The sequence below is a fragment of the Ursus maritimus genome, unplaced genomic scaffold (assembly GCF_017311325.1).
Source record: "Ursus maritimus isolate PB19 unplaced genomic scaffold, ASM1731132v1 scaffold_1, whole genome shotgun sequence".
In the NCBI taxonomy this organism is placed as follows: domain Eukaryota; kingdom Metazoa; phylum Chordata; class Mammalia; order Carnivora; family Ursidae; genus Ursus; species Ursus maritimus.
The window spans coordinates 33,251,907-33,278,277 of record NW_024423343.1 but is presented as its reverse complement, the minus strand read 5'-3'; the positions used below and the strand labels follow the sequence as shown (position 1 = coordinate 33,278,277).

General features: G+C 34.3%; 1 protein-coding gene across 1 annotated transcript in view; it reads right to left on the bottom strand.

Annotated features, from left to right (window-relative positions):
* Positions 1-5,567: 5,567 nt before the first annotated feature.
* Positions 5,568-26,371, bottom strand: part of C2CD6 (C2 calcium dependent domain containing 6) — a 160,118-nt gene continuing 139,314 nt past the window's right edge. The window contains exons 14-17 of the mRNA XM_008687546.2: positions 13,288-13,362; positions 11,846-12,155; positions 8,652-11,791; positions 5,568-5,993 (exon numbers count right to left, since the gene is read on the bottom strand). Coding sequence (XP_008685768.2) covers positions 5,646-5,993; positions 8,652-11,791; positions 11,846-12,155; positions 13,288-13,362 — 3,873 coding nt within the window. The 3' untranslated portion in view covers positions 5,568-5,645. The remainder of the gene's footprint in view (positions 5,994-8,651; positions 11,792-11,845; positions 12,156-13,287; positions 13,363-26,371) is intronic.

Genomic DNA, 26,371 nt, shown 5'->3' with positions numbered 1-26,371 from the left:
CAATAGCACCAAACATCATACGTTATCTTGGAATTAACTTAACCAGAGACGTAAAGGATCTATATTCTAGAAACTACGAATCACTCCTGAAAGACATTGAAGAAGACACAAAGAGATGGAAAAATATTCCATGCTCATGGATCGAAAGAATAAACAGAGTTAAAATGTCTATGCTACCCAGAGTAATCTACACTTTCAATGCCATCCCGATCAAAATACCAATGACATTTTTCAAAGAACTGGAACAAACAGCCCTTAAATTTGTGTGGAACCAGAAAAGGCCCCGAATCGCCAAGGAACTGTTGAAAAGGAAAAACAAAGCTGGGGGCATCACAATGCCGGATTTCAAGCTATACTACAAAGCTGTGATCACAAAGACAGCATGGTACTGGCACAAAAACAGACACATAGACCAATGGAACAGAATAGAGAACCCAGAAATGGACCCTAGGCTCTTTGGGCAACTAATCTTTGACAAAGCAGGAAAAAAGACAGTGGAAAAAAGACAGTCTCTTCAATAAATGGTGGTGGGAAAATTGGACAGCTATGTGCAAAAGAATGAGACTTGACCACTCTCTTACACCACACACAAAGATAAACTCCAAATGGTTGAAAGCCCTCGATATGGGACAGGAATCCATCAAAATCCTAGGGGAGAACATAGTCTGCAACCTCTTTGACATCGGCCACAGCAACCTTTTTCATGACACATCTCCAAAGGCGAGAGAAACAAAAGATAAAATGAACTTGTGGGACTTCATCAAGATAAAAGTCTTCTGCACAGCCAAGGAAACAGTCAAAAAAACTAAGAGACAGCCCACGGAATGGGAGAAGATATTTGCAAATGACACTACAGATAAAAGACCAGTATCCAAGATCTACAAAGAACTTCTCAAACTCAATATGTGAGAAACAAATAAATCATAAAATGGGCAGAAGATATGAACAGACACTTTTCCAATGAAGACATACAAATGGCTAACAGACACATGAAAAAATGTTCAAAATCATTAGCCATCAGGGAAATTCAAATCAAAACCACACTGAGATACCACCTTACTCCAGTTAGAATGGTAAAAATTGACAAGGCAAGAAACAACGATTGCTGGAGAGGATGTGGAGAAGGGGGATCCCTCTTACACTGTTGGTGGGAATGCAGGTTGGTACAGCCACTTTGGAAAACAGTGTGGAGGTCCCTTAAAAAGTTAAAAATTGAGTTACCCTATGATCCAGCAAACTGCACTACTGGGTATTTACCCCAAAGATACAGATGTAGTAAAGAGAAGGGCCACATGCACCCCAAGGTTCATAGCAGTATTGTCCACAATAGCTAAATTGTGGAAGGAGCCGAGATGCCCTTCAACAGATGACTGGGTTAAGAAGATGTGGTTCATATATACAATGGAATATTACTCAGCCATCAGAAAGAATGATTACCCAACATTTGCAGCAGGATGGACGGGACTGGAGTTGATTATGCTAAGTGAAATAAGTCAAGCAGAGAAAGACAATTATCATTGGTTTCACTCATTCATGGAACATAAGAAATAGGAAGATCAGTAGAAGGAAGGGAAAAATGAAGGGTGGGTAAACAGAAGGGGTAATGAACCATGGGAGACTGTGGACTCTGGGAAACAACCTGAGGGCTTCAGAGGGGAGGGCGTGGGGGATTGGGATAGGCCAGTGATGGGTATTAAGGAGGGCAGATATTGCCCGGCACACTGGGTGTTATATGCAAATAATGAATCATGGAACATTGCATCAAAAACTGGGGATGTACTGTACGGTGACTAATATAACAAAATAAAAATTATTATTAAAAAAATGAATGTAAATTGACCAAATGCTGCAATTAAAAGACAGGGTGAGTGAATGGATAAAAAAAAAAAGCAAGATCTATCTATATGCTGCCTACAAGAGACTCATTTCAGAGCTAAAGACATATGCAGATTGAAATGAAGTGAAAAGAAATGGGATAACAATATTATATCAGACAAAATAGACTTAAAAAAAGACTAACAAGCAAGAAGGACACTACATAATCATAAAGGGAACAATCCAACAAGAAGATAGAGTGATTGTAAACATCTATGCACCCAACATGGGAGCACCCATATGCATAAAGCAACTATTAACAGACATAAAGGAAGAAGTAGATAATAATATAATAATAGTAAGGGGCCTAAACAGCCATCTTAAGTAATAGAGAGATCATCCAAACAGAAAATCAACAAGAAACAGTTGATTTGAATGACACATTGGACCAGATGGACCTAAAGATATATTCAGAACATTTATCCTAAAAATTCTTTGCAAGTGAACATGGAATATTCCCCAGAATAGATCACCTTAGGCCATAGTCTTAACATATACATGGAAGTTAATTAACATGCTACTAAGCAATGAATGAGTCAACAAAGAAATCAAAAAGGAAATGAAAATATATATGGAGACAAATGAAAATGAAAACACAAGATTCAAAATCTTTGGGATGCAGCAAAAGCTATTCTAAGAGGGAAGATTACAGCAATATAGGCCTACCTGAAAAAGAAGAAAAATCTTAAACATCCTAACCTTACACCTAAAGGACCTAGAAGAACAGGAACAAATAAAACCCAAAGCTACTGGAAGGAAGGAAATAATTAGAAGATTAGAAGAAAAACAAATGAAATCAAAATTTAAAAAAATACAAAAGATCAATGAAACCAGGTGCTGTTTTTTTGTAAATTCAACAAAATTGATAACTTTTAACCAGACTCATCAAAAGAAAAAGAGAGAGACAGAGGACTCAAAATCAGAAATGAAGGAGGAGAAATAATAATCAACAACACAGAAATACAAAGGATTATAAGAGAATATTATGAAAAATTATATGCCAACAAATTAGACAACCTAAAAGAAATAAAGTCCTAGAACCATATAAGCTTCCAAAACTGTATTGGGAAGAAATAGAAAATTTGAACAGTGCAATTACTAGCAATGAAATTGAATCACTAATCAAAAAACTCTCAAGAAACAAAAGACCAGGAGCAGATGGCTTCACAGGGGAATTCTACCAAACATTTAAAGAAGAGTTAATACCTATTCTTTTCAAACTACTCCCCCCCCCACCAAGAAAAAGAAGAAGAAGAAGAGCAAGGAAAGCATCCATATTCATTCTATGAGGTCAGCATTACCCTGATACCAAAATCAGATAAAGACAGTATGAAAAAAACCCAAACCCCAGTTTCTCTGATGAATATAGGTGCAAAAATTCTCAACAAAATATTAACAAATGGAATCCAACAATACATTTAAAAAATCATTCACCATAATCAAATGGGATTTATTCCTGGGATACAAGGGTGGTTCAATATTTGCAAATCAATCAGCACATCACCTTAATAAGAAAAAGGATAAAAACCATATAATCACTTCAATACATGCAGAAAAAGCATTTGACAAAGTACAACATCCATTCATGATAAAAACTGCCAACAAATTAAGCTTAGAGACACATATTTCAACATAATAAAGGCCATAAAAGAAAAGCCCACAGCTAACATCACACTCAATGCTGACAGCTTTCCCTCTAAGGTCAGCAACTAGACAAGGATGTCCATTTTCATCACTTTTATTCAATACAGTACTGGAAATCCTAGCCACAGCAATCAGACAACAAAAAGAAATAAAAGGCATCCAAATTGGTAAAGAAGAAGTCAAACTTTCACTATTTTCTGATGACATGATACTATATATAGAAAACCCTAAAGAGTCCACCAGAAAACTACTAGAACTGACAAATGAATTCAGTAAGGTTGCAGGATACAAAATTAATATCAGAAATCAGTTGCATTTCCATGCACTAATAATGAAGTAGCAGAAAGAGAAACTAAGAAAACAATTCCATTTACAGTTGTACCAAAAAGAACCAAATACCTAGAAATACACTTAACCAAGGAGGTGAAAGATCTCTACTCTGAAAACTATAAAACATCAATGAAAGAAACTGAAGATGACACAAACAAATGGAAAGATATTCCTTGTTCATGGACTGGGAGAATCAATATTGTTAAAATGTTCATACTACCCAATGCAATCTACAGACAATGCAACCCCTATCAAAATACCAAGAGCATTTTTCATAAAATTAGAATAATCCTAAAATGTATATGAAACCACAGAAGAACTTGGAATAGACAAAGCACTCTTGAAAAATAAAAACAAAACTGGAGGTATCACAATCCCAGATTTCAAGGTATACTACAAAACTGTAGTCATCAAAATAGTATTGGTGCTGGCACAAAAACAGACACATAAATCAGTGGAATAGCCAGAACGTGGAAAGAGCCCAAATGTCTATCAACTGATAAATGGGTAAAGAAGAAGTGGTGTATACACACACACACACACACACACACACACACACACACACACTGGAATATTACCCAGCCATCCAAAAGAATGAAATCTTGCCGTCTGCAACAATATGAATGGATCTAGAAGGTAATGTTAAGGGAAAGAAGTCAATCAGAGAAGACAAATACCATATGATTTTACTCATGTAGAACTTAAGAAACAAAACAAATGAACAACAAAAGAGACAAACAAAAAATAAAATTCATAAATATAGAGAACAAATGTTACCAGAGGGGAGGTGGGTCAGGGGATGGGTGAAATAGGTGAAGGGGATTAAGAGTACACTTACCTTAATGGGCACTGAGTAATGTATACAATTGTTGAATCGCTCAATTGTACACCTGAAACTAATATAACACTATGTTAATTATACTTGAATTTTTTTTAAAAAAAGAGTAGAACCAATTTTCAGAAGTCTCTGATTTTTTTTTTTTTTTAAGAGAGGGGGCGGGTGGGAGGGGCCGAGGGAGAGAGAGAATCTCCCAGTGCGGATCCCAGTGCAGGGCGCAATCTCACAATCCTGAGATCATGACCAGAGTCAAAATCAAAAGTTGGACACTTAACCAAATGAGCCATCTGGGTGCCCCAGGAAGTCTCTGATTTAAATCCTATGTTGATTTTGCTAATTTCTATGCGGTTTCTACAGTTATGTGGTTTCCTACATTTTGTGCTATTAAAGAGGCCCTTTCATAGTGTTCTAAGTTAGAAGAGTCAGTCCAGTATAGGAGGTGCCTCAGGAATTACTATTAAATCTGTTATTATCTGTATTTATAATGTAAAAGTTGTAATATCAGAGGATATGAAAATTAACGGATGTTCTCTAAGCCCAGAAAATTACATACTGTTGAATCTTGAAATATAATTAGAGCTGAAGAATAAGAATATATTCATAACAAATGGCTAAACATAAATAACTGCAACTAAAGACCCTGAAAACTGGGTGGTAAGGAATAATTTAGAGAATAACAAAGATTTGAGAAATCAGAGAACTATCAACTGGTGTGATATCGTTATATAGTGACAAGGGGGAAGAGCTGGGAAATAAAACTTAATATGAACTGAATATGTATTTCTTGGTCTGTTCCCTAAGGTTCATAAACAAAAACACATTTACATCAAAAGTGCTTCTTTTCATTTTAATTAAAACAAAATGGTTCTAACAAGATGAAACTTGGTTGCCGGCTTCTATCACACAAAAGGACAGATCTTCAAACCATTTTGTTAATTGGAGAGGTTGACTGTTGGCCTTACATATCATTTTGAACTTTTAACATTTGGATAATATCACAAATGAGCGAACACTTTTCAATATTCTCTTTTAATTTTTTCTTTTGCCTCATTTTATGGATTTCATAATCTGGGATTGCATCATTTATGTGAACTAAGCCTGCTGAAACCATTCGAAGATTTGTAGGTCTTCCGTTGTAGCTCTCTCGCCGTTTGTGAACTTCTGGAGCCGTATTTGGTCTTGCAAAGTGTCTTAACTGATTATGGCTTTCGCCTGGGCTTTTTCCTAACAGCCTCGTTCTTGATTTTGCTTGTTCAGCATGCTTAAATGAGGTCACAGGTATATCCTCAAATCTATCCGAACAATCCTAAATATGAAAATAAAGGATCAGATTGGTGAGTTAGTTTTCTTGAAAGTACATTTTAAATTTACAAGAACTGAAGTGTGTAATATCAACAGTTAAAGACAAAGAATGAGAGCATTAAATATTTTATAGGCAGTCCCCAAATTCAGATCCTACACCCAATGCCTCCTATTAGATACTATCATAGAAACCATGCTTAAAAAAAAAAGTGTTACTGTTTCAAAGGATTTATTATTTTAGAAGGATAGAAGATCTGAAGCTGGAAACCAGAAAAGCTTAGGAGAGTTGTCCTTAGGGGTCAGACTCCTAAAGGCAGTCAGCCTATTCTTTAATTCTCTAAATTATATTTTCTCCAACCCTAAATACAAATCACAAACTCACACTTTATACCATCCAAAGTTTCATTCTTTAAAAGTTAATAAACATCTTAATACACTTTCACACACACATAGAGAGCCTGGCATCTAAGGATATGGTTATACTGTTTATATTAAAGTAAAAATTTTTATGTACATTCTGAGAATAAAGAAGTAAAACATTCAGAAAAATAACTGGAAGGATATACACCAAAGTAATTTTTTTTAAATGATGGTTGGGTTAGGGTAGTGGGATTATGGGCTTTGTTTTCCTTTTCTCTTCGTTTCAAATTTATATAACATGGCTCTACTTTATAATAAACATATAACCACCTACAATTATCCCAAAGAGGGTATGGAGCTATTAGTCATTCCTAAACTAGTATAAACTAGTTTCCTCTGCAGTTTGAGCATCTTGTCCCTTAACACTTTGCAGAGATGACCACATCAAAGGAATAAGCTACTCTGATTTAGAGAGAAGATGGGAAGGAATTAATAGAATTGGAGGGTGGGAGGAGGTTGTGCAGGACTGAGAATTAGGGCAGCAAGAAAGATTTACAAAAAAGGAAGTATAAAGAGTCTAAAGACAAATTGTACCTACGTTACATTTTTGCCTGGATTTGAAGAAAGCAAGGAAACATTCTTCCTCTCCCCTCTTATGTATGTGGAACATTTAGGTAAGCCACATTATTAAGGGAATTTCTGCTACTTTGGTGAGTAACACACAGTTCTTGCTTCACAGATGAAGTAACTGATTAATAGAGTACCAGCAGAAGGGCATGGAGACCCACACAACTGGTTATTTTTCTGGATGCTCCTACAACTCAATTTCTCTGACTTCTATTTTGATTCCTTTGGGAGATTCCCGGATTTTAGAAAAGAATCAGATGAGCCAGTCTTTCTGATGATCTGAAAAATGCCCTCCTACCATTCAATTCTCTATTGTCAACTTCACTGGAGAGAAAAGTTTAGGGACTGTTGGTTTAACAGAGGAAAATAAGCATAACTCTATCTCTCCTGCCCACTCTTAGGATAGATAAAGTTTCTGAGATCCTATATGATCTCATATTATATAATATAAACACAATTTATTGTTTTGTTTGGAAAAGTGACATCAAAGATTCAGTTTGTCTAAAGGAACTTTGGAAAGTCCTTTCCCAAAACTATGAACCCATCTTCTACTTCCTTTTTCTAGTGGACACACTCAATACTAAATTACCAAATTTAAATAGAAACGAGAAATCTGAAGTTGAGAGTATAAGCTAAATTGATAATATTTAACCTGCTGCTAAGTTTACTATTTACTAAAGCTAAATATTTGCTTTACTATGGAAAGCAAATTCAAAGCAACTGTTCTAAAAAAAAAAAAAGCAACTGTTCTAAATTAGATTTAGTTTTCTCATTCAAAGGATTATGCACATCAAATTATCAGTGTAATATCCTTTTGGGATTTGTGAGTTCTCCCAGTTGTGGGTCATGTCTATTTGTAACAGAGAAGAGCTGCAGTCCAGAATAGTAAAATAAGTCCCTTCCATTCCTAGTTTTTAACTTTGCTTCAGAATGGTTTGTATAAAGTCTGGTAGCAGGTTTACCTTCCTAATTGTTTTATGTTAATATTATAAATAGGTTTGATTTCCCAAGTTTCTCAGCATATGATATAGCAGAAGGGCAATGGTAATAGAAGAGAGGAGAAGTTAAATTAAAAATTTTCCATTCATAATCCAATAGATTATAAATTTTGCGTATCTCTAATACTTATCAGAATAATAGGCACATAATATCTTTGTTTACTGAAACAAGGATAATTTAGCAATCTGGAAAATACTATATATACTTATATCTGCATGAAAACAAAATGCCAGCTGTTTCCATAGGCTACAGCCACTGCCAGGAATTGCATAGGCTGTGCCTGCACAGCAGCCCCAGGCTGACGGGTGAGTCCTGGCTGAGATGCAGCCCGTTCCCCATACACTGGGCTGTGTGCACTGGCTCCAGGCTGTGTCAGTTTACAGCGTCTGCCCAGAGGGAAGGGCGACTTTTTCTACTTCGCGCTCCAGAGGGAGTGCCCTTTATCTATTTCATAAAAAGGCCCTAATTATGTGAACAGTCCCCTGATTTCGTGACTGCATTTTGAATTGGATGAGGTGAATTTGAATGTCAGAAGAATTTTTTAAGTTTGACAGTCTGTGTATCTTGGGGCAACGAAGGTTACACACATACTTGCATACAGACATACATTCTAAAAGTGGATTATTGACACACTTGGCCAAATGCAAAAGTAGAAGACTTAGAAAAACAGTATTACATGTATAGTTCTTCTTGCAGTCCAGTGAAGCAATGTCCTTGGAACAGATTTCCTTAGAATTCTTGCGGTGGGCAGTGTGGCTGGTAGTATCTTAACTATCTTGCTAAATGACTTCTTTTGTTTGTTGACACGGTCTCTTTCTTTTTGGACCTTGGGCTTTAGATTTTCTCTCTTTAATACTTCTGGGAAGAGGAATGGTTTTGAGTTTTTCTCAGATTCCATACCTTTGTATTTAAACGACTCTGATTCGGGGAACTTGACATATTTTTCTTTGCAAATTCCATTTGTCCTCACAGAAAGAGTATGTATTTTTTTGTACTGTGCAAATGGTACTAGAGGTTTTTTATTATTGTTATTATTTCCTTTCAATCTCTGAATATACTGGTCTTCTAACTTTGATTTCTCCCCAGCCTCTAAATCAAAATGAGTTAAAGTGTTAGTCTGCCTGGAAGGAAAAGTGTATTTGTATATAAAGTCGTCATTTTCACTTGGTATTTTGCAATGAGGAATTCTTGGATACGGTGACAGTACTCCTTCCCGTTTTTCCTGTGCCATCAATTTATAGGTATTATGCTCCCTTTTTTCAAGGGGCTTCGTTTTTAGTGTCCTTTCAAAGCAAATATTTGACTGAGTTGTTTTTGATTTACCACTCCAACTATGTGGGTCTTGAATTTCTGTTTTAAAATCATAATTGTCTGCGTGAGGAAGCTGCACGAAACAATGTTCTTTCCTTTGTTTGTTAAGCACTATATCTGTAAGTCTTTCTGATGACTTATTTAATGGAATCGCTTGGGTATTTTTGATGAAAGAAGGTTGTACTTTAATTAATCTCAGGGTCTTGGCTCCTTCTTTAGGATAGTATCTTTTCTGTCCCTCAATTATTGATGGATTTTCCTTAATATTCTGTAAGGAAAAATATTCCTTTCCTTCCTTTTTGGTTGGTTCTATTTCCATAAGTCTCTCCTCAGGAACTTTTTGTAAAGTAGTTTTTTGAACAATTTTTGAATATTTATTTTGCTTTTCTGAATTCTCCTCCCTAAACTGATTTTCATTTCTAAAAGATAAATCTGGCTTTATACATTTTAATGGCATGGAATTAGAATTGATCAAATTTATACGCTGGTTGATCCCCTCTAATTGCTTTTCTGTGATTAGTCCTGATTTTGAAAGTTTTTCTATAAAAAGGCCCTGGAGGTGTTTGCTTAAATCAGCTTTTAGATTTAATAGTTCATTTTCTGATAAAGCTATAAGATAGTTTTGTAGAGATTTATTTAAAGGATATTTCATGTTTAAGTCAAGTCTTTTCCCAAAACTCCCCCTTGAAATGTCTTGTCCTAACTCACGAAAAGATATAGAGGCACTTTTAGTTCTTAGAGAAGACATGTTTGGGTTGATAGTCTCAGATTCTGTTTCTTTAAATAAACTGCTTTCTGAAAGGTTTTTTAGGAAATAGTTTTGGAGAATTTCATTTAAGAAAGATCTTAGCTTTATTTCCAAATGTTTATCTATGAAATGGTGATTAAAATTACTTACAAAAGACATGATTTCTTTTACAGTTTCTGAATATTTTTCTAGAAAAATATTTTGCCCTTTTGGTTCCACTTTCTCATTCATCAAATACAGATTTTGATAGATTTTTGGCAAGTCTTCTTTGGTGATGTGTCCAGATTCTGAAAGTCTTTCTACAAGGTAATGTTGGATATGTTTACTTAGTTCAGATTTTAAATTTTTTATTTCTGACTCTGAGAGTTCTTCTAGAAATACACACAGCTTTGGACTCAAAATAGGTTTTCTGTCTAATTTATCTGTTTTATCGAAATTCTCTTTGATTTCTTCAAGATCCTCTGTATTATTTGGGAAAGGATGCTGAATTAGTTTTCTTAATTCTTTTTCTGGTTGTCTTCTTTCAGACTGACTATATTTGAAAAAAACACTAAACATATGTTTTAAAAAGGATTTTAACATTATTACATCTGAATCATTAAGTTTACCCATTAATGAGTTACTTAAATTTTCTAAAGTAGAATTTAGATAATTTTCTTCTCTATCAAACCTCTGACTGTTATTTAGCATATCTGTTTTTTTATCTGGTGTTGACTGGTATTTTGAATCTTGTAGGGATATATGTTGGCCTTCATCCATATATTCAACTCTATTAAAAGAAGTGGTTTCTTTGGGAGTGATGAGTGTATTCTGCTCTGAAAGAGATTCTGTTCTGCGTTGGGTATCTGAATAATCCTCTGTGGAATACTCTGGCTCTTCTTCAGCAAAGACTGTCTCTGTATCCAGCACAGAACTCTTCTGATATTCTTTATCTAATTCTATCACTTTGATTATCCCAGATTCTAAAAGAGTATCTACAGGAAATGCTTGTATTATCTGGCTTATAACAGATTTGGCCAGTGGCAATTCTATTTCTTCATCATTTTCTTCATAATGAAGTAGAATATTTGAAGATAAACTCTCCCAAGCTGTGGGTAATTGAGTCTGCAAATTTACTGGTGTCTCACTCAATTCTTTCACTCCTATTTTCAACTCTGAGAAGATAGGTGCAGTGAATATTTGCTTTATAACATAATCATCTGCAGTGTCACTTACACCTGGTTTGGAGCTAGATACTTCAAGTTTTGAATGTTTCTTTTTGAAATTACTTTTTTTAATGGGAAAATGGATCTCACCAGCCTCCAAGTGCTTTTCAGAGACAAGTGCTATTTCTGCCTCTGGAGAATTTCTTGGTCCACCTTCTGAAAGTGAATCTGCAGGAATATCTTTAATTGTTTGTCTTAAAAGAGACTTTGAACTTACAATGCCTTTTTCTGGAAGCCAGCTATTTAAATCTTGAACTTTTTCAAATACTTCGTTTTCCAAACTACTTGGTGGCTCATCATGAACACTCAGAAGTGGAAAACTATGACTTTTCTTTCTTGCTTCAGTGTCCATAAGAACCTCTGGTTTAGAAAATAATTTATCTGAAAGGTCTTGCAGATTTTTACTTAAAATTGACTTGAGCATCATTGATTGCTTTAAATTTTCTAGGTGGGAAGTAAGACTTAATGATTTTGAGAGGCGATATGTATTTACATTTCCAGTCACTGATGATTCTCCTTCAAAATTAGGTAGAGATACATTTGGTAGTCTTTCTTTTAACTTATCCTTAGTATCTGAAGTCTTTATTGGTATCATATTAGGATCACGGGCTAAATTATTCTTAGTGTCTAAAGTCTTTACTGTGATGAAATCAGGATCACGGGCTGATTTTAACTTAGAGTCTAAAGTCTTTACTGTGGTGATACCAGGATCACGGGGCCAGGTTTTATTAGCAGGTCTTGCAGTTTTTGCATATGTTGGGTAAGGAGGATCTTGGTCTTCATGCTCTATAACCTCTGTACTTAAAGTGTTTTGACATTTGTACATATCTTGGTCTTTCCCTTTTCTGACTGACATTTTGTTGTTTATATTCCTTAGAAAAGGATCAAAACCATTCTTAAAGTTGAATTTCTGGAACTGTAATATTAAAAACAAAAGGTAAGAAATTCTGTAGCATTTATTTGAATTTATAATAAACTTTCTAGTTAATTTTTTTGAGCAATCTGTCAAATTATCTCTTCATCCACCCACCATTTACAAAGAGAAAACTGACTTTAATTATTTAAAATATTTGAAATTGGAATGAAAATTTTAATGCAAAATTTTAGAATTCCTAATTCTGATACTATTTTGTGTCCAAGAGCTTTGGGCTACCTAGAATATTTAAAATACTTAAACAGCATTCCTACATAGTTGTTTTTTTTTTTTTTTAAGAACTTAATTTCCAGTGTTAGCTGCATTTACTTAGACAATGGCTAACATCAGGATCTAAGTCCTATCCTATAAATATTTACCATTTTAGTAGCAATACAAGAAAAAATTAAAATGCAAAGGAAGTAGCAGATATCCCATTAGAAGGATCACAAATGATTTCTAAAGACTAACTTGGGAGCATATATCAGCTGCTTTTAAGTCTGGGAATTTCAACGATGATGAGTTCCACCCACTCCTTAGCATGTCACAGTAGAATCTTACTTTTTGATGAATACCATACATTCCTCATAAATGGTTAAGAGAGAGCAGTACAAAAAGATTCTGGATTACAGTGAAATTTCAGTGTAATATCCATGGGCAGTTTTGTAGCTCTGGGATCAAGCTAGTCTATCATTGAAATAGCCTTTGAGATGAAGTCTTTTATTCAAATGTTTCAAACATATTCTTATATTTGTTCATACAACTTCTACATTAACCAGCTGAAAAAGGCAAAATGTGAAATAATCAGCCTAGTATTTGTTTTAGTTTATTTCAACTTAGTTCAAACTTCATTGTAATGGATACAATTTATTACAACTGTTTTTCAAATGTTAATTGATATCCAGATAACAGTATAAGAATCCCCTGGGTTTTTCTGAGAAATACAGATTCCCAGCCTCCCATTTCCAGATTAAGATTCATCAGGTCAGAGGTAGGACTGAGAACATGTATTTTTTCAAGCACAGCCATGTGTTTCTAAGGGGTAGTTTGGTTTAGGAACCACTGAATTATATAAAGTATTAGAGAAGCCTAGTATTTAAATATAATTGTTATGATAGGATAATTCAGGACTCACCTGATATTTTGGTTTGAATTCTATATATTCTGGTCTGAAAGATGGTGAAATTTGTTCCTTTCGTGAAAAAATCACCTTATAAAAAGAGAAGTTTTAATTTTAGACTGCTTGCAATGCAAGGATATTCCAAGGTAATTTTATTTTTTCAATAGTTATTAAAGACATAAAAAACTTTAAATATTTTTCTCATAACTACTATAATTTACTTTGCCAATCATCAAAGAAATCTATACATATATAATCCATTTACACATATAACTTAGCTTCCTTGGTACAATATTCACCCCACTGAAACTGTAAAGTCAAAACAATGCACAGTGACCTCAAGCAGAAACAAAAGTAGAAATGAAATAGAATTGTCAGAATTAATACAACCTCATTTGAAAAGGTTGTAAAATGCTTTAGATAATAAATGGCATTTAAGGGGCCCCTGTGTGGCTCAGTTGGTTAAGCGTCTGACTCTTGATTTTGGCTCAGGTCAGGATCTCAGGGTTGTGAGATCAAGCCCCGCATTGGGCTCAAGTGCTGAGTGTGGAGCCTGCTTAGGATTTTCTCTTTCTCTCCCTCTGCCCCTTCCCCATCCCTAAAAAAAATAAACGGCATTTGATATTGTATTGGGCTAGAAAGCATTTTCAATGATTCCTTAACCTGTAATTGCTAAATGGGTACTTAACACTGCCTAAGGAAACAGTGCCAGATTAAGGTGTATAGGAACAATTATAGAATCACAGAACCACTGAATTTTTGGAGATGAAAGGTGCTTTAGAGATAATCCAATCCTACTCCTTGTTTCATACAAGAATCTGAAGTTGAAGTTTGTTGTCCTAAGTTACCCAGATGATTAGTAGGCTAAATCCTAAGTGTCCTAAATTTTCATCTGATACTCCTTTCGCTACACAATCAAGACTGTAGTGACTGAGAATGATGCTTTGGAAGCATCATAATGTGCATCCACACTGCCAACTCATCTAGACAAAACCTGACACCATCTTTTTGAAAGTACTTAGTACTACAAACTACTTTCCAATACACTATCTCCTTTAGACAGCAGGTTCATTATATGTCAAGTTAATTAGAATAATAGTTCAACAAATGATGTTTCCATAAGTAATACTTTTGGCTTAAGTGTGAATTAATATTAAGCAGTTAATAACATGACCTTATTCTTAAATTTTCAGCAGCTTCCCACTTTTGCTGGTATCCATTGCCCTAACACATTGACTAAATTATTTTTACGAGTTCCTCAATATTCCCCATTACAGTTTCTCTCCTTCAGACAAACGTGTCTAACTCTGAATTCTTGAAATACATCTCAGACTTTTCCACATCTGTTCTTTTGCTTGTTTTGTTTTTCTTTGCTTTAATTTCCCCAGATTTCCCTAAAAACCAGTTTGAACTCTAACATTTGAAATTTCGTTATTTTAAATAAATTTAGTAGAAAAATTAAAAATATATATGGGAAGTAAAAAACAGTAAAACAAACAAAACATGATCTCCTTTTTATAAAAAACATGAAAAAAAAAACTCCTTCCTAATATGAACTTGAAAGAATGTGTGAAAGGATATAAAATGCTAACATCTCTGGAGGAGAGGAAACAGGACACTATTAACTTTTATTGTTTAACTCTGTATTATTATTTAAATGAACATGGAACACTTAATAAATAAAAACTCCAGTACATTTAAACTGGGGAGAAATGCTTTAGGCATTCATCTCGGGAAGCTAGAAAAGAACAATAAAACAAACCAATATAGGAGCTTCAAGGTGTTGGACTAAACATGGAGGTCTCTTCTTTCCTACCTTCCAAAGTTCTAGTAAATTAACAGAAAACAATATTTTAAAAAGAAAAATCCCACGGCAATACTGGAAATCAATAAGGTGAGACACCAGGATTTAGAAATTGGAGGAAATTCAGAAAATATGAAAGCAGATGAGACTGATTCAATGGAAGCCCCCATCAAAAAAATTAGAGCCTTGAACAACAGAAATCAGTGGGCCTGAGAAGCAAAAAAATTCAAGGACAGCATATACAAAGAGAATCAGATGATGGTGCAATTGTCATAGTTATTAATTCAAGAGCTACATTCAGAACAGCTGGATTTTCTCTTTCTCAGCATACAGAGTATATGCTGCTGGCAGCACTCTCTTTCCCAGTCACACACCCAAACATCAAAAAACTGCTTTCTAAAGAAAATGTGCCATCTGCCCAGGTGGAGATCCTATGAGTTTTGAGCCTTGACAGGGAAGCAGAGCAGAGATTGTTGTCCCTGACATTTCCACATCAGATAACAGAGGGGGTATAAAAAGAAAGAAAAGGAAGTTCCATCTAGGAGAGAAACACATGGGTTCTTTGGAAACGTTGTTGGGTCCCCAACCATCCTATCTACCCTCTTTCATCCTCATATACACTCAAGGGAAGCCAGCCTGTCACACAAAGCATACCTATACAATCAACACATTCCTTCATTCACAAATATAAAATGAGCCAACGAAGTTTACCAGATATAGGAGGAAAACCAATTCATACAAGTGAAGAATCAATAAGAGCAAACAGAACAAACTCTGGAGTAGACAGAGACATTTCTGTGGAATGTGAGGAGAGGGTGACCCTTGGAAAAGATTCTAAATAGGATCTTGAGATATTAAAAAAGGTACTGATTTCCACTTAGCTGTATAATAGGCATCCCAAATTTAACATATCACAAAAGAATATTCTGGATTACTGATGCTGTTCCCCTCCCTCCCTCCAAAAGCCCCACAAAACCTTAGCCTTTCCCTGTTTTTCCTCATGTCAGTTATTGGTGCTACCATCTACAGGCTAGTAACGTTAAGTATCACTCTTTGTTTCTCTCCTCCATATTCCCCTAAGGTTTCCTCTTTACCACTGATTCTCAGCAGTGTGATTATGATATATCTGAGAATTTTTTTTTAGGTCTAATTCTCTTTGAGTTCATTGAGTTTCTTGGATCTGTGGGTTTATAGTTTTCATCAAATGTGAAAAACTTTTGACCATTATTTCTTCAAATACATTTTTTAGTTTCCCCTCCCTATAAGTCTTCAATTACATGTATGTTTTACCACTTGATATTTTCATACAAGTTATCATGCTCTACTTTTAAAAAAATCTTTTGTCTCATTGTGCGTTATTTTGTATAATTTCTAATTCTATGTCTTCAGGTTCATTGATCTTTTGCAGCATCTAATGTGCGGTTACTTCCTTTTTCTTTCTTTTTTTTTTAATTTATTTATTCGACAGAGATAGAGACAGCCAGTGAGAGAGGGAACACAAGCAGGGAGAGTGGGAGAGGAAGAAGCAGGCTCATAGCAGAAGAGCCTGATGTGGGGCTCGATCCCAGATCGCCGGGATCACGCCCTGAGCCGAAGGCAGACGCCCAACCGCTGTGCCACCCAGGTGCCCCGGTTACTTCCTTTTTCATCTCTAAAAATTCCATTTTGTCTATCTGTACCTTCCATTTCTTTCATCATCATGTTCATGTTTATTCTACCATCTTGAATATATGGAATATATTTGTAATAGCTCTTTTAACCTCCCTTTCTGTTAGTTCCATCTTTGTCATTTCTAGGTCTGTTCCTATTGATTGATTTTTCTCTGCATTATGGATATTTCCTTGCTTTTCTTTGTATGTCTGTAATTTCTAATTAGATGCTGAGAATGCTAAATTTTACATTTTTGGTTATTAGATTTTGCTTTCTTCTTTAATCTAGTATTTGATTTATTTTGGTACATATTAGGATACTTGGAAACAAGTTCCTTCAAAGCTTGCTTTTAAGCTTTATTGGTGGTGAGGGGGCATTGTCCAAAAGCCTTTAATATAGGGCTGACTTAGTCTCTCTACTACGATGATGGCCTTCTATTTGCTGTCAGATGTGATATGGTCTTTCCTCTCTGGCATATGGTTTATTTCTAGCTATGTGAGTTCCTAGAATGTTCTACCCAATCCTTTTCAGTGGTTGTTTTTCTTGCCTCCAGTATTTCACTACTCAGATTAATCTCAAAGCCTGAAGGGGACCTCCTTCACAGTTATCTGGAGATTTCTTGCTCTACATTTCCTTCCACTCTGGTACTCTACTACACAAATTCTGCCTCTGCCCACCAAACTCCAGTCTCCATCTCTTCAATTCAGTGAAGCCTTCAAGCTCTGTTTTGGTTCTCCCTCCTGGCACTGCTGTGCAGAAAACCGGTGCGATCATAGGGCTCACTTTGTCCTTTTCTCTAAGAAATCACAGTCCCATGCTGCCATTTCCCCAATGTCTAAAAAGCACTTTTCTATAATTTTTTTCTGGTTTTCTTATTATTTTAGGAAGAAAAATAAATCATATCCCTGTAAACTCCATCTTTACTAGAAGCAGAAATGTGATGTTTACTTTTCATGGATCTATTATATGCATTATTTAGTTCAGCAGAGACTTATAAATTATAATAATATATATAGTATGTATTATAACAATTATAAATTAACTTTTCTTAGATTTAAAATAGATTCAATCTATAAACAAAGCATGGGAGATTTAACTACAGCAATATAACAGAATGTATTAGAAAGCTTAACAAAGAAATACTATATGAATAACAACGACAAAAAGAAAATGGAAAGGACAGGAAAATGAAACTTTTTAAAAAATTTCATCTTTCGTAGTAGGAAGTTGGTAGATAATGCCTATTGGTTTACATGCCAAGAAGTATTTTAAACATATTAATCAGAGCATTACAAATAACCATTAGAAAAATAAAAAAATAATGTCTAATAAAACTAAAAGGAAAAGTTGTAGAAGGAAGATCTGAACTACTGTAAATGCTCTACATCATCTTTCAGAGTGTGACATCAACACATTCTACCTGAAGTTGATTAGTTGATAAATCAAATAGAGTTTGAGCTATGTAATTTAAAACTATAATAAAACTTACCAGAAGAACTACAAAGCAAACTGTTAAAAGTAGAGGGTTTCAGAGGGGAGGGGGGTGGGGGAATGGGATAGACTGGTGATGGGTAGTAAGGAGGCACGTATTGCATGGTGCACTGGGTGTTATATGCAACTAATGAATCATCGAACCTTGCATCAGAAACCAGGGATGTACTGTATGGTGACTAACATAATGTAATAAAAAAAAATTAAAAAAAAAAAGTAGTTGTCTTGGGTAAATGAAACTGATATGGGTGGGGAAGGATGACTTTTTCTTTTCATTTTATACCCTCTGTGCAGACTGATTTTTGGGGGACTGTGTAGGTGAAATTTTAATTAAAAAAGGAAAGCTGGGGGGTGGGAAAACATAAAAGCTTAAAACTTACTTATAAAGGCATTCTCTCCCCCCACAAAGGCATTCTTAATAGAGCATTGATTAAATCTTTATACAGGCTCACAGTAAGAGACAGTAGAATTTGATGTTTGCAGCACAGACTTCAGAGCCAGTCTGCCTCAGTTCAAAACCCAGGCTTACCACTTGATTGTCCTCAGACAAATCAGTTAGCTGCTCCATGCCTTAACTTTCCCACATATAAAATATAGTAAAAATATCTACTTCACAGGATTGTTATGGGGATTAAATGAGTTAATGTATTAAGATGCTAATATAGGAACTTGCAATAAAAGTATTGGGTATTATTATTAAAAAGAATGAAATCTTGCCATCTGAAAACATGAATGGACCTAGAGAGTATCATGCTAAGTGAAATAAGTCAGACAGAGACAAATATATATGATTTCACTTATATGTGGAATCTAAAAAACAAACAAAAAAAGAAAACCAGACTCTTAAATACAGAGAACAAACTGGTGGCTGCCAGAAGGGAGGCAGGTGGGGGGATGGGCAAAATAGATAAGGGGGACTAAGAGGTATAAATTTCCAGTTGTAAAATAAATAAGTCTTGGCGATGGGGGTGCAGCATGGGAAATAGAGTTAAAGGTATTGCAGTGACATTATGTGGTCATAGATGGTGACCACACACATAATGAGCACTGAATAATGTATAGAATTGTTGAATCAATATGTTGTACCTCTGAAACTAATATAACATTGCATGTTAATTATACTTTAAAAGAACTATTGGCTATTATTATTATTAAAATTAAAACACTCCGGTCACTTAAAGTAATGAAATTGATAAACGGGTTGTATAAGCAATGTGCTATTAAATGAAAAATTAAGGTACAGATGACTAGTTGATCATAATAAGCAGTCTGGGAAAGCGCCAGTGGCATATAGGGAAGTCTTTGCAAAACTGACTCAAATGGAATGAGAAAATTTCAATAGACAATAATTTTAAAAAATTAAATAGTTAAAATACATGACTATTCATTTGCCAACATCTATTGGTCTATACTTTACAAAGAATGAACATTAATGAATGTAAACTAAAACTAAAACAATAAGAAACAGAATGTTGGTAGTCAAGAAATAATGCAGACATTGAGAAATGAATCCAACTGTATTTATTACAAATGTAGATATATAACTACACTGAAAGGGGTAGGGGAAAAAAAGGAAGTGACCTTAGTAACTTTGAAAAATAATGTTTTGACTGGAAATTGTAAGGCAAAGTAAACTCTACATAAACAATGTGTGCCAGTAGGTAAATCTGTTCTTCATGGGTGTAGTATAATTTAGTAATTCTGACACTGTTTTGCATTTATATTGGGGTGGAATAAATAAATAAATGAATAGTGGATGATGACAGCCAGGTTTCTCACTGTGGGAGAGAGAAGTTACATAGGATCCAAGCAAGAAAAGAGGGTTATAATAAGCTCAGTAATACTGGAATAGATTCAGAGACATCACTATAAACTTATAATTAGCAAAATATATAGAGACAGATATATACAGAAACAAGTATTGTATATGTATATACATGGGTTTGTATACACACATATATTATTTAACTGTCTGTTCAGAAGGCCTAGGCACAATAACAACAATACACGCGATTCCCAGAGCCTGGTTTCAAAATATCATTCTCCAGTAAAAATAACCAGGGTTCCTTGTAGAAATGATTGATTCTAGGACTGGGGCAACAAAAAGAAGATAAGCCTGGAATATCTTGTAAACAAAAAGTAGGAAAGTGCTCAAAAAACAAAAGGATGGAGGCATGTCAAAGGGACACAGGACACACTGAAAGAATTCCTATTGGCCAAAGCTGGAAAAATTTACACAAACCATAAATAACATCATTTTGGATTATAACCAAAAATATAAAATATATTTATTTAGAAATAAAATACTTCATTAAAAAAATTAATTGGCTAATATAACTAAGAGATCTGATTTCAGGGACTCAATGTGACCAAGTCATTATCTCTTCATATCTTTCTTCTTCTGTGTTGGTTTTCTTATTTATTCTCTCTCAGACTACTGCTAGCTCTTGATATAAAAGAATAAAGACTTCTCTTAATATTCTTCTATCAAATTATGTGGTTATCCTTATAGCCACAGAGACAGTGTCAAGTTTGCCAACTACACCAAAAATTAGAGTTGGGGCAGGGATGATATCCTCAGGAAGGGATACTGATAGACAAAAACGTTAAGTATATGGAAAATTAAAATGTACAGGCATGCCTCATTGTGTTTTGCTTTACTGTACCTCCCAGATAGTGCATTTTTTAGTAAATTGAAGGTCTGTGGCAACCCTGTGTTAAGCAAGTGTATCAATGCCATTTTTCCAACAGCATTTGCTCATTTTGTGTCTCTGTGTTACATTTTAATAATTCCCACAATATTTCAGACTTCTTTGTTACTATTTTACTTGTGCTGATTTGTGATCATTTATTACAATGCTGAAAGCTCATATGATGTTTAGCATTTTTTAGCAATAAAGTATTTTTAAAGTATGTACACTTTTTAAGATATAATGCTAATGCACACTTAATAGACTACAGTATAGTGTAAGCATAACTTTTATATGCACTGGGAAACCAAAAAATGCATTTGACTTGATTTATTGCGATATCCACTTTATGTGGTGGTCTGGAAACAAACCTGCAATATCTCTGAAGTTGCCTGTTGTGTTGAAACAACAGCCTATCTATTTCAGCAAGAATATCAGTAAATTCTTACCTCATACCAGACAAAAAAATTTTAAGTGAATTAAACATATGTAAACATAAAAAGCATATACTAGGAAAACATCTAAGAGAATACTAACATAATCTTGGGGAGGAGAAATACCTTCTAAAAAAGATATAAACTAACAGCCACAAAGGAAAAGGTGTCAGATTTGACAACACAAATATTTAAAATTACTATAACGGCACCAAAGAAGTTAAAAAACACAGGTAATAAACAGCACAGATCACAAAGCATTGGTATTTGAAATATATATGAAACAAACTGAGGGCTTCAGAGGGGAGGGGGGTGGGGGAATGGGATAGACTGGTGATGGGTAGTAAGGAGGCATGTATTGCATGGTGCACTGGGTGTTATACGCAACTAATGAATCATCGAACTTTGCATCAGAAACCAGGGATGTACTGTATGGTGACTAACATAATAAAAAAACATTAAAAAAAAAAAACAATCTCACACAAAAACAAACACACAACCCAATTTGTATGTATGGGCAGAGATTATAAGCAGTCAAATAACAGAAATACAAATGGATAATAAACACATGAAAATTGTTCATTCATTAATAATCAGAAAAACGCAAATTAAAGTAACAATGGAATATCATTTTTGTGTGAAAAATTAACAAAAACTAAAATGAACAGGGTGTGGAATACTGAATATTTTCTTACATTTTTGGTGCAAATGTGAATTAGCCAATCTGGTTTAAAGGATAATCTGGCAGTATATATATCAAAATTAAATATGCTCATACATTTTGATCCACCAAACCTGCTTCTCATATTTATCCTATAGTATACTTGTACAGGTGAATAAAGATAATACTTACCATTTAGCAAGTGACTATTATGTTCCAAGCCCTTTAAAATTCTTTGAAATAGATGATAGTATAATCATTTTGCAGATGACAAAACTGAAACTCAGATGTAAATTGCCCAAAGTTATATGACCATGACAGTGGAAGAATCTGGATTTGAACCTAGGTATTACTGCCTGTAAAATCCAAGGTCTTTTTACTACATCATACTAATTCTCTTACATCACCAAACAATGCCTGTAAATGGTAGATAAAATCAAATTCCCCATTCCTCCCCACCTTTCTTTCCTCCTGACCTTTGGGGAAATGATTTAGCATCCCATCATGGTCAGGGTTTAAACAGTAACTAATTAAGCTATATCTTGAAAGTCTTTATTTATGAAGGGGCTCTAAAAATGTGAAGGAACTATTGAAAGACTGTCACCTGAATCAGCTATGAGTTGAAAGAGATGTTTGTTAGTCCTTTCCAATTCAGGTTAGCACTCCAGAAGTTTGTCTCAAAATACTGCATTTCTTTAACACACTGTCTACCTTGGTTCATAAAAAAATCTTCTTTTAACTTCAAACAACTTCAAAGTTTATTTCCCCACAGAATTCTGAAGATTTTGTGACTTTGTGAAGCAATTACCTCAGACTGTTAAGAATTTGTTCTAGAATTCTGATATGTCTTCAATTTACAAGCCTGTTGCCCTAGGTGATAGATTCTTTCAAACTTTTACATTTGTTAATTCTATATAACCTATGTTTTACAGTTTACCAATGGAATTTACCTGTTCAATTTAATTAAGCTTTATCTATTGTATATACAGGTCTGACTACCACCCTTAAGGAAAATATTTAAGGTAAGTTTTCTTTTTCTTTACTTTATAAAAACTAAACTTTTTGAAATACTGCAGCTTCCATGAGTTGTAAGAAATAACAGAGAGAACACACATACCTTTTATCCAGTTTCTCTTAATAGTAACATCTTATAAAACTGTAGTAAAATATCACAACCAGGATACTAACTGTACAGTCAAGATGCAGAATATTTCCACAAGGATCCCTAATGTCCTATTATAGTCATATCCATTCCTTTCCTGCTTCCACTCCCTATTTAATGCCTCGCAACCACTCATCTGTTCATTTTTATAATTTTATAATTTCAAAAATATTATATAAATGGAGTCATACAGTATATAGCATTTTGGGATTGGCTGTTTTCACTCACCATAATTCTCCGGAAATTCATCCAGGTTGTATATATCAATACTTTGTTCCTTTTTATTACTATTATTCCATGGTATGGATGTACCACAGTTTATTTAGCCATTTACCAGTTGAAGGACAATCTGGATTGCTTCTACTTTTTGGCTATTATGAATAAGGCTGCTAGAGAGTATTATGCTAAGTGAATAAGTCAGTCAGAGAAAGACAAATATCATATGATTTCAGTCATATGTGGAATTTAAGAAAGAAAAAAAATGAGCATGGGGGAAAAAAGAGAGACAAACCAATAAACAGATGCTTAACTAGAGAACAAACTAATGGTTACCAGAGGGGAGGTAGGGGCGTGGGGATGGGTGAAATAGGTGATGAGGATTAAAGTGTGCAGTTGTGATGAGCACTGGGTGTTGTATGGAATTGTTGAATCACTATATTATACACCTGAAACTAATATTACACTGTATATTAACTAAGTGAAATTTAAATAAAAACTTAAAAGAAATAAATTATATTAAATCAACAGGTCAATCTGGGGAGAACTGGCATCTTTACTATGTTGAGTCTTCCAATCCATGAACATGATATGTCCCACCATTTATTTAGGCCTATGATTCCTTCTGTAAACAATTTGTAATTTTTATAATACGGATCCTGTACATGTTTTGATAGATTTCTAAGTATTTAATTTTCTCTGGAGTTACTGGAAATGTTACTGTGTTTTAAATTTTTGTTTCTACATGTTCATTTTTAGTATATAGAAATGCTATTGATTTTTTCATTTTGAATTTGCATCCTCCAACCTTGTGGAACTCACTTATTAGTTCTAGTATGTGTTGTTGTTGTTGTTGTTGTTGTTGTTGTTGTTGTTGTTGTTTGTAGACTCTTTGGTAGTTTCTACATTGACAATCATTCCACCTGAAAATACAGTTTTATTTCTTCTTTTCTTATCTGTGTGATTTTTATTTCCTTTTCTTGCCATATTACAATAGATAAAATTTCTAGTACTATATTGAAAAAGAGTAGTAAGAGCATACATCCTTGCCTTGTTCCTGATCTTGGAAAAAGAGCATTCAGGCTTTTACCATTAAGTATAATTTAAACTATAGGTTTTTGCAGATGTGCTTTATCAAATTGAGGAAGTTATATTCTAACACTAGTTTGTTGAGAGTTTTTACATCAAGATTGTGTGTCGAATTTTGCAAAAAAATTTTTATGCCAGTTGATATATGATTTTTCTCCTTTAGATTATTGATATGGTGAATTACATGACTGATTTTCAAATGTTGAACCAGCCTTGCGTATCTGTATATGGTGAATTACATGGACTGATTTTTACATGAACCAGTGTTACATGATATTAAATTCTTTTTATAAATGGCTGTATAAGTGTGCTAATATTTTGTTGGGGATTTATGCATGTAAATTCATGAGAGAGATTGATTTGTAGTTTCTGTCTGTCTGTCTGTACTGTCTTTATCTGGTTTTGGTATAAGACTAATAAGAGCCTCATAAAATGCATTAGGAAGTGTTCCTCCCTCTTCTGTTTTTTGGAATAGATTAAGTAAAATTAGTGATAATTCTTTCTTAATTGCTTGGTAAAGTTCTCCAGTGAAAACCATCTGTGCCTGGACACTTCTTTTCCAGGAGCTTTTAAATTACTAATTCAATTTTTTTAATGGCCATAGGACTATTTTATTTGTTTGCTCTACTTCTCATTCCTCTGTTTCTCTTTTCTTATTTTTTGTGGGTTAATATTTCTTAGAATCCCACACTGATTTATTTATACTGTTTTTTAGTATGTTGCTTTTTATAGTTTCCTTAGTGGTTTTGCTATGTATTATATTTACAGGACATCATAATCTATGGTTATTGATATTTTACCCCTTCAAGTGAAGTATAGATATCTTACTTCTATTTAGACCCCTTCCCTTTTTTTTTTTTAAGATTTATTTATTTATTTTAGAGAAAGAGAGAGATTGGCAGGCAGGGCAGGAGGAGAAGAGATTCCCAAACAGACTAGGTGCTTAGTGCAGAGCCTGACATGGGGCTTGATCTCATAACCCTGAGATCATGACCTGAGCTAAACCAAGAGTTGGTTGGTTAACCCACTGCACCACCCAGGCAGTCCTAGTCCCCTTCACTTTTAAAATATAATTGTCTTAAGTATTTCCTCTATTTACAATGTGCATCACAATAGATGGTGTTATAATCTTTGCTTTGACCATCACATATCATTTTAAAACTCATCAGAAGTAGGATAGTCTATAATATTTGCCCATTCTCATGTTCTTTTCTTTCTGAAGTCCCAAGCCGCCTCTCTCTTCTTTTCTTTTCTTTTTTTTTTTTTTAAGAGACCTGCCTTTATCCATTCATTAAGAATCTGTTTGCTACCAACAAATTCTTTTGGTTTTCCTTTATCTGAGAATGTCTTTATTTTTCTTTCACTCCTGAAGAAAATTTTTGCTGGGTATAAAATTCACCTTTGCCAGTTCTTTTCTTTCAGTACCTAAAAAGATGTTGTGCCACATCCTCCTGGCCTCCATGGTTTCAGATGAGAAAATCATTCAAATAGGTATTCCTCTATAGGTAATGCATTCTCTCTGGCTGCTTTCAAGAATTTTTTTTTTCAGTTTTCAAATGTATAATGATGATGTGACCTGGTGATTTCTTTGGATTTATACTCCTTGAGACTTGCTCAGTTTCTTGAATCTATAGGTTTATGTCTTCCATCGAATTTGGGAAGTTTTCAGCAATTATTTCTTTAAATACTTTCTCTTGCTCTATCATTTCTTTTTCTTCTCCTCCTTATCCCCTTCCACCTCCCCCTCCTCCTCCTTCTCCTCCATCTCCCTCTTTTTTCTCCTCTCTATCCCTCTCTCCCTCTCTCCACTCCTTCTGGAACTCCAATAATATGAATATTAACTCTTTTCCTGAAACTCTGTTAATTTTTTTCAGTCTGTTTTCTTTCTGTTGTTCAGACTGT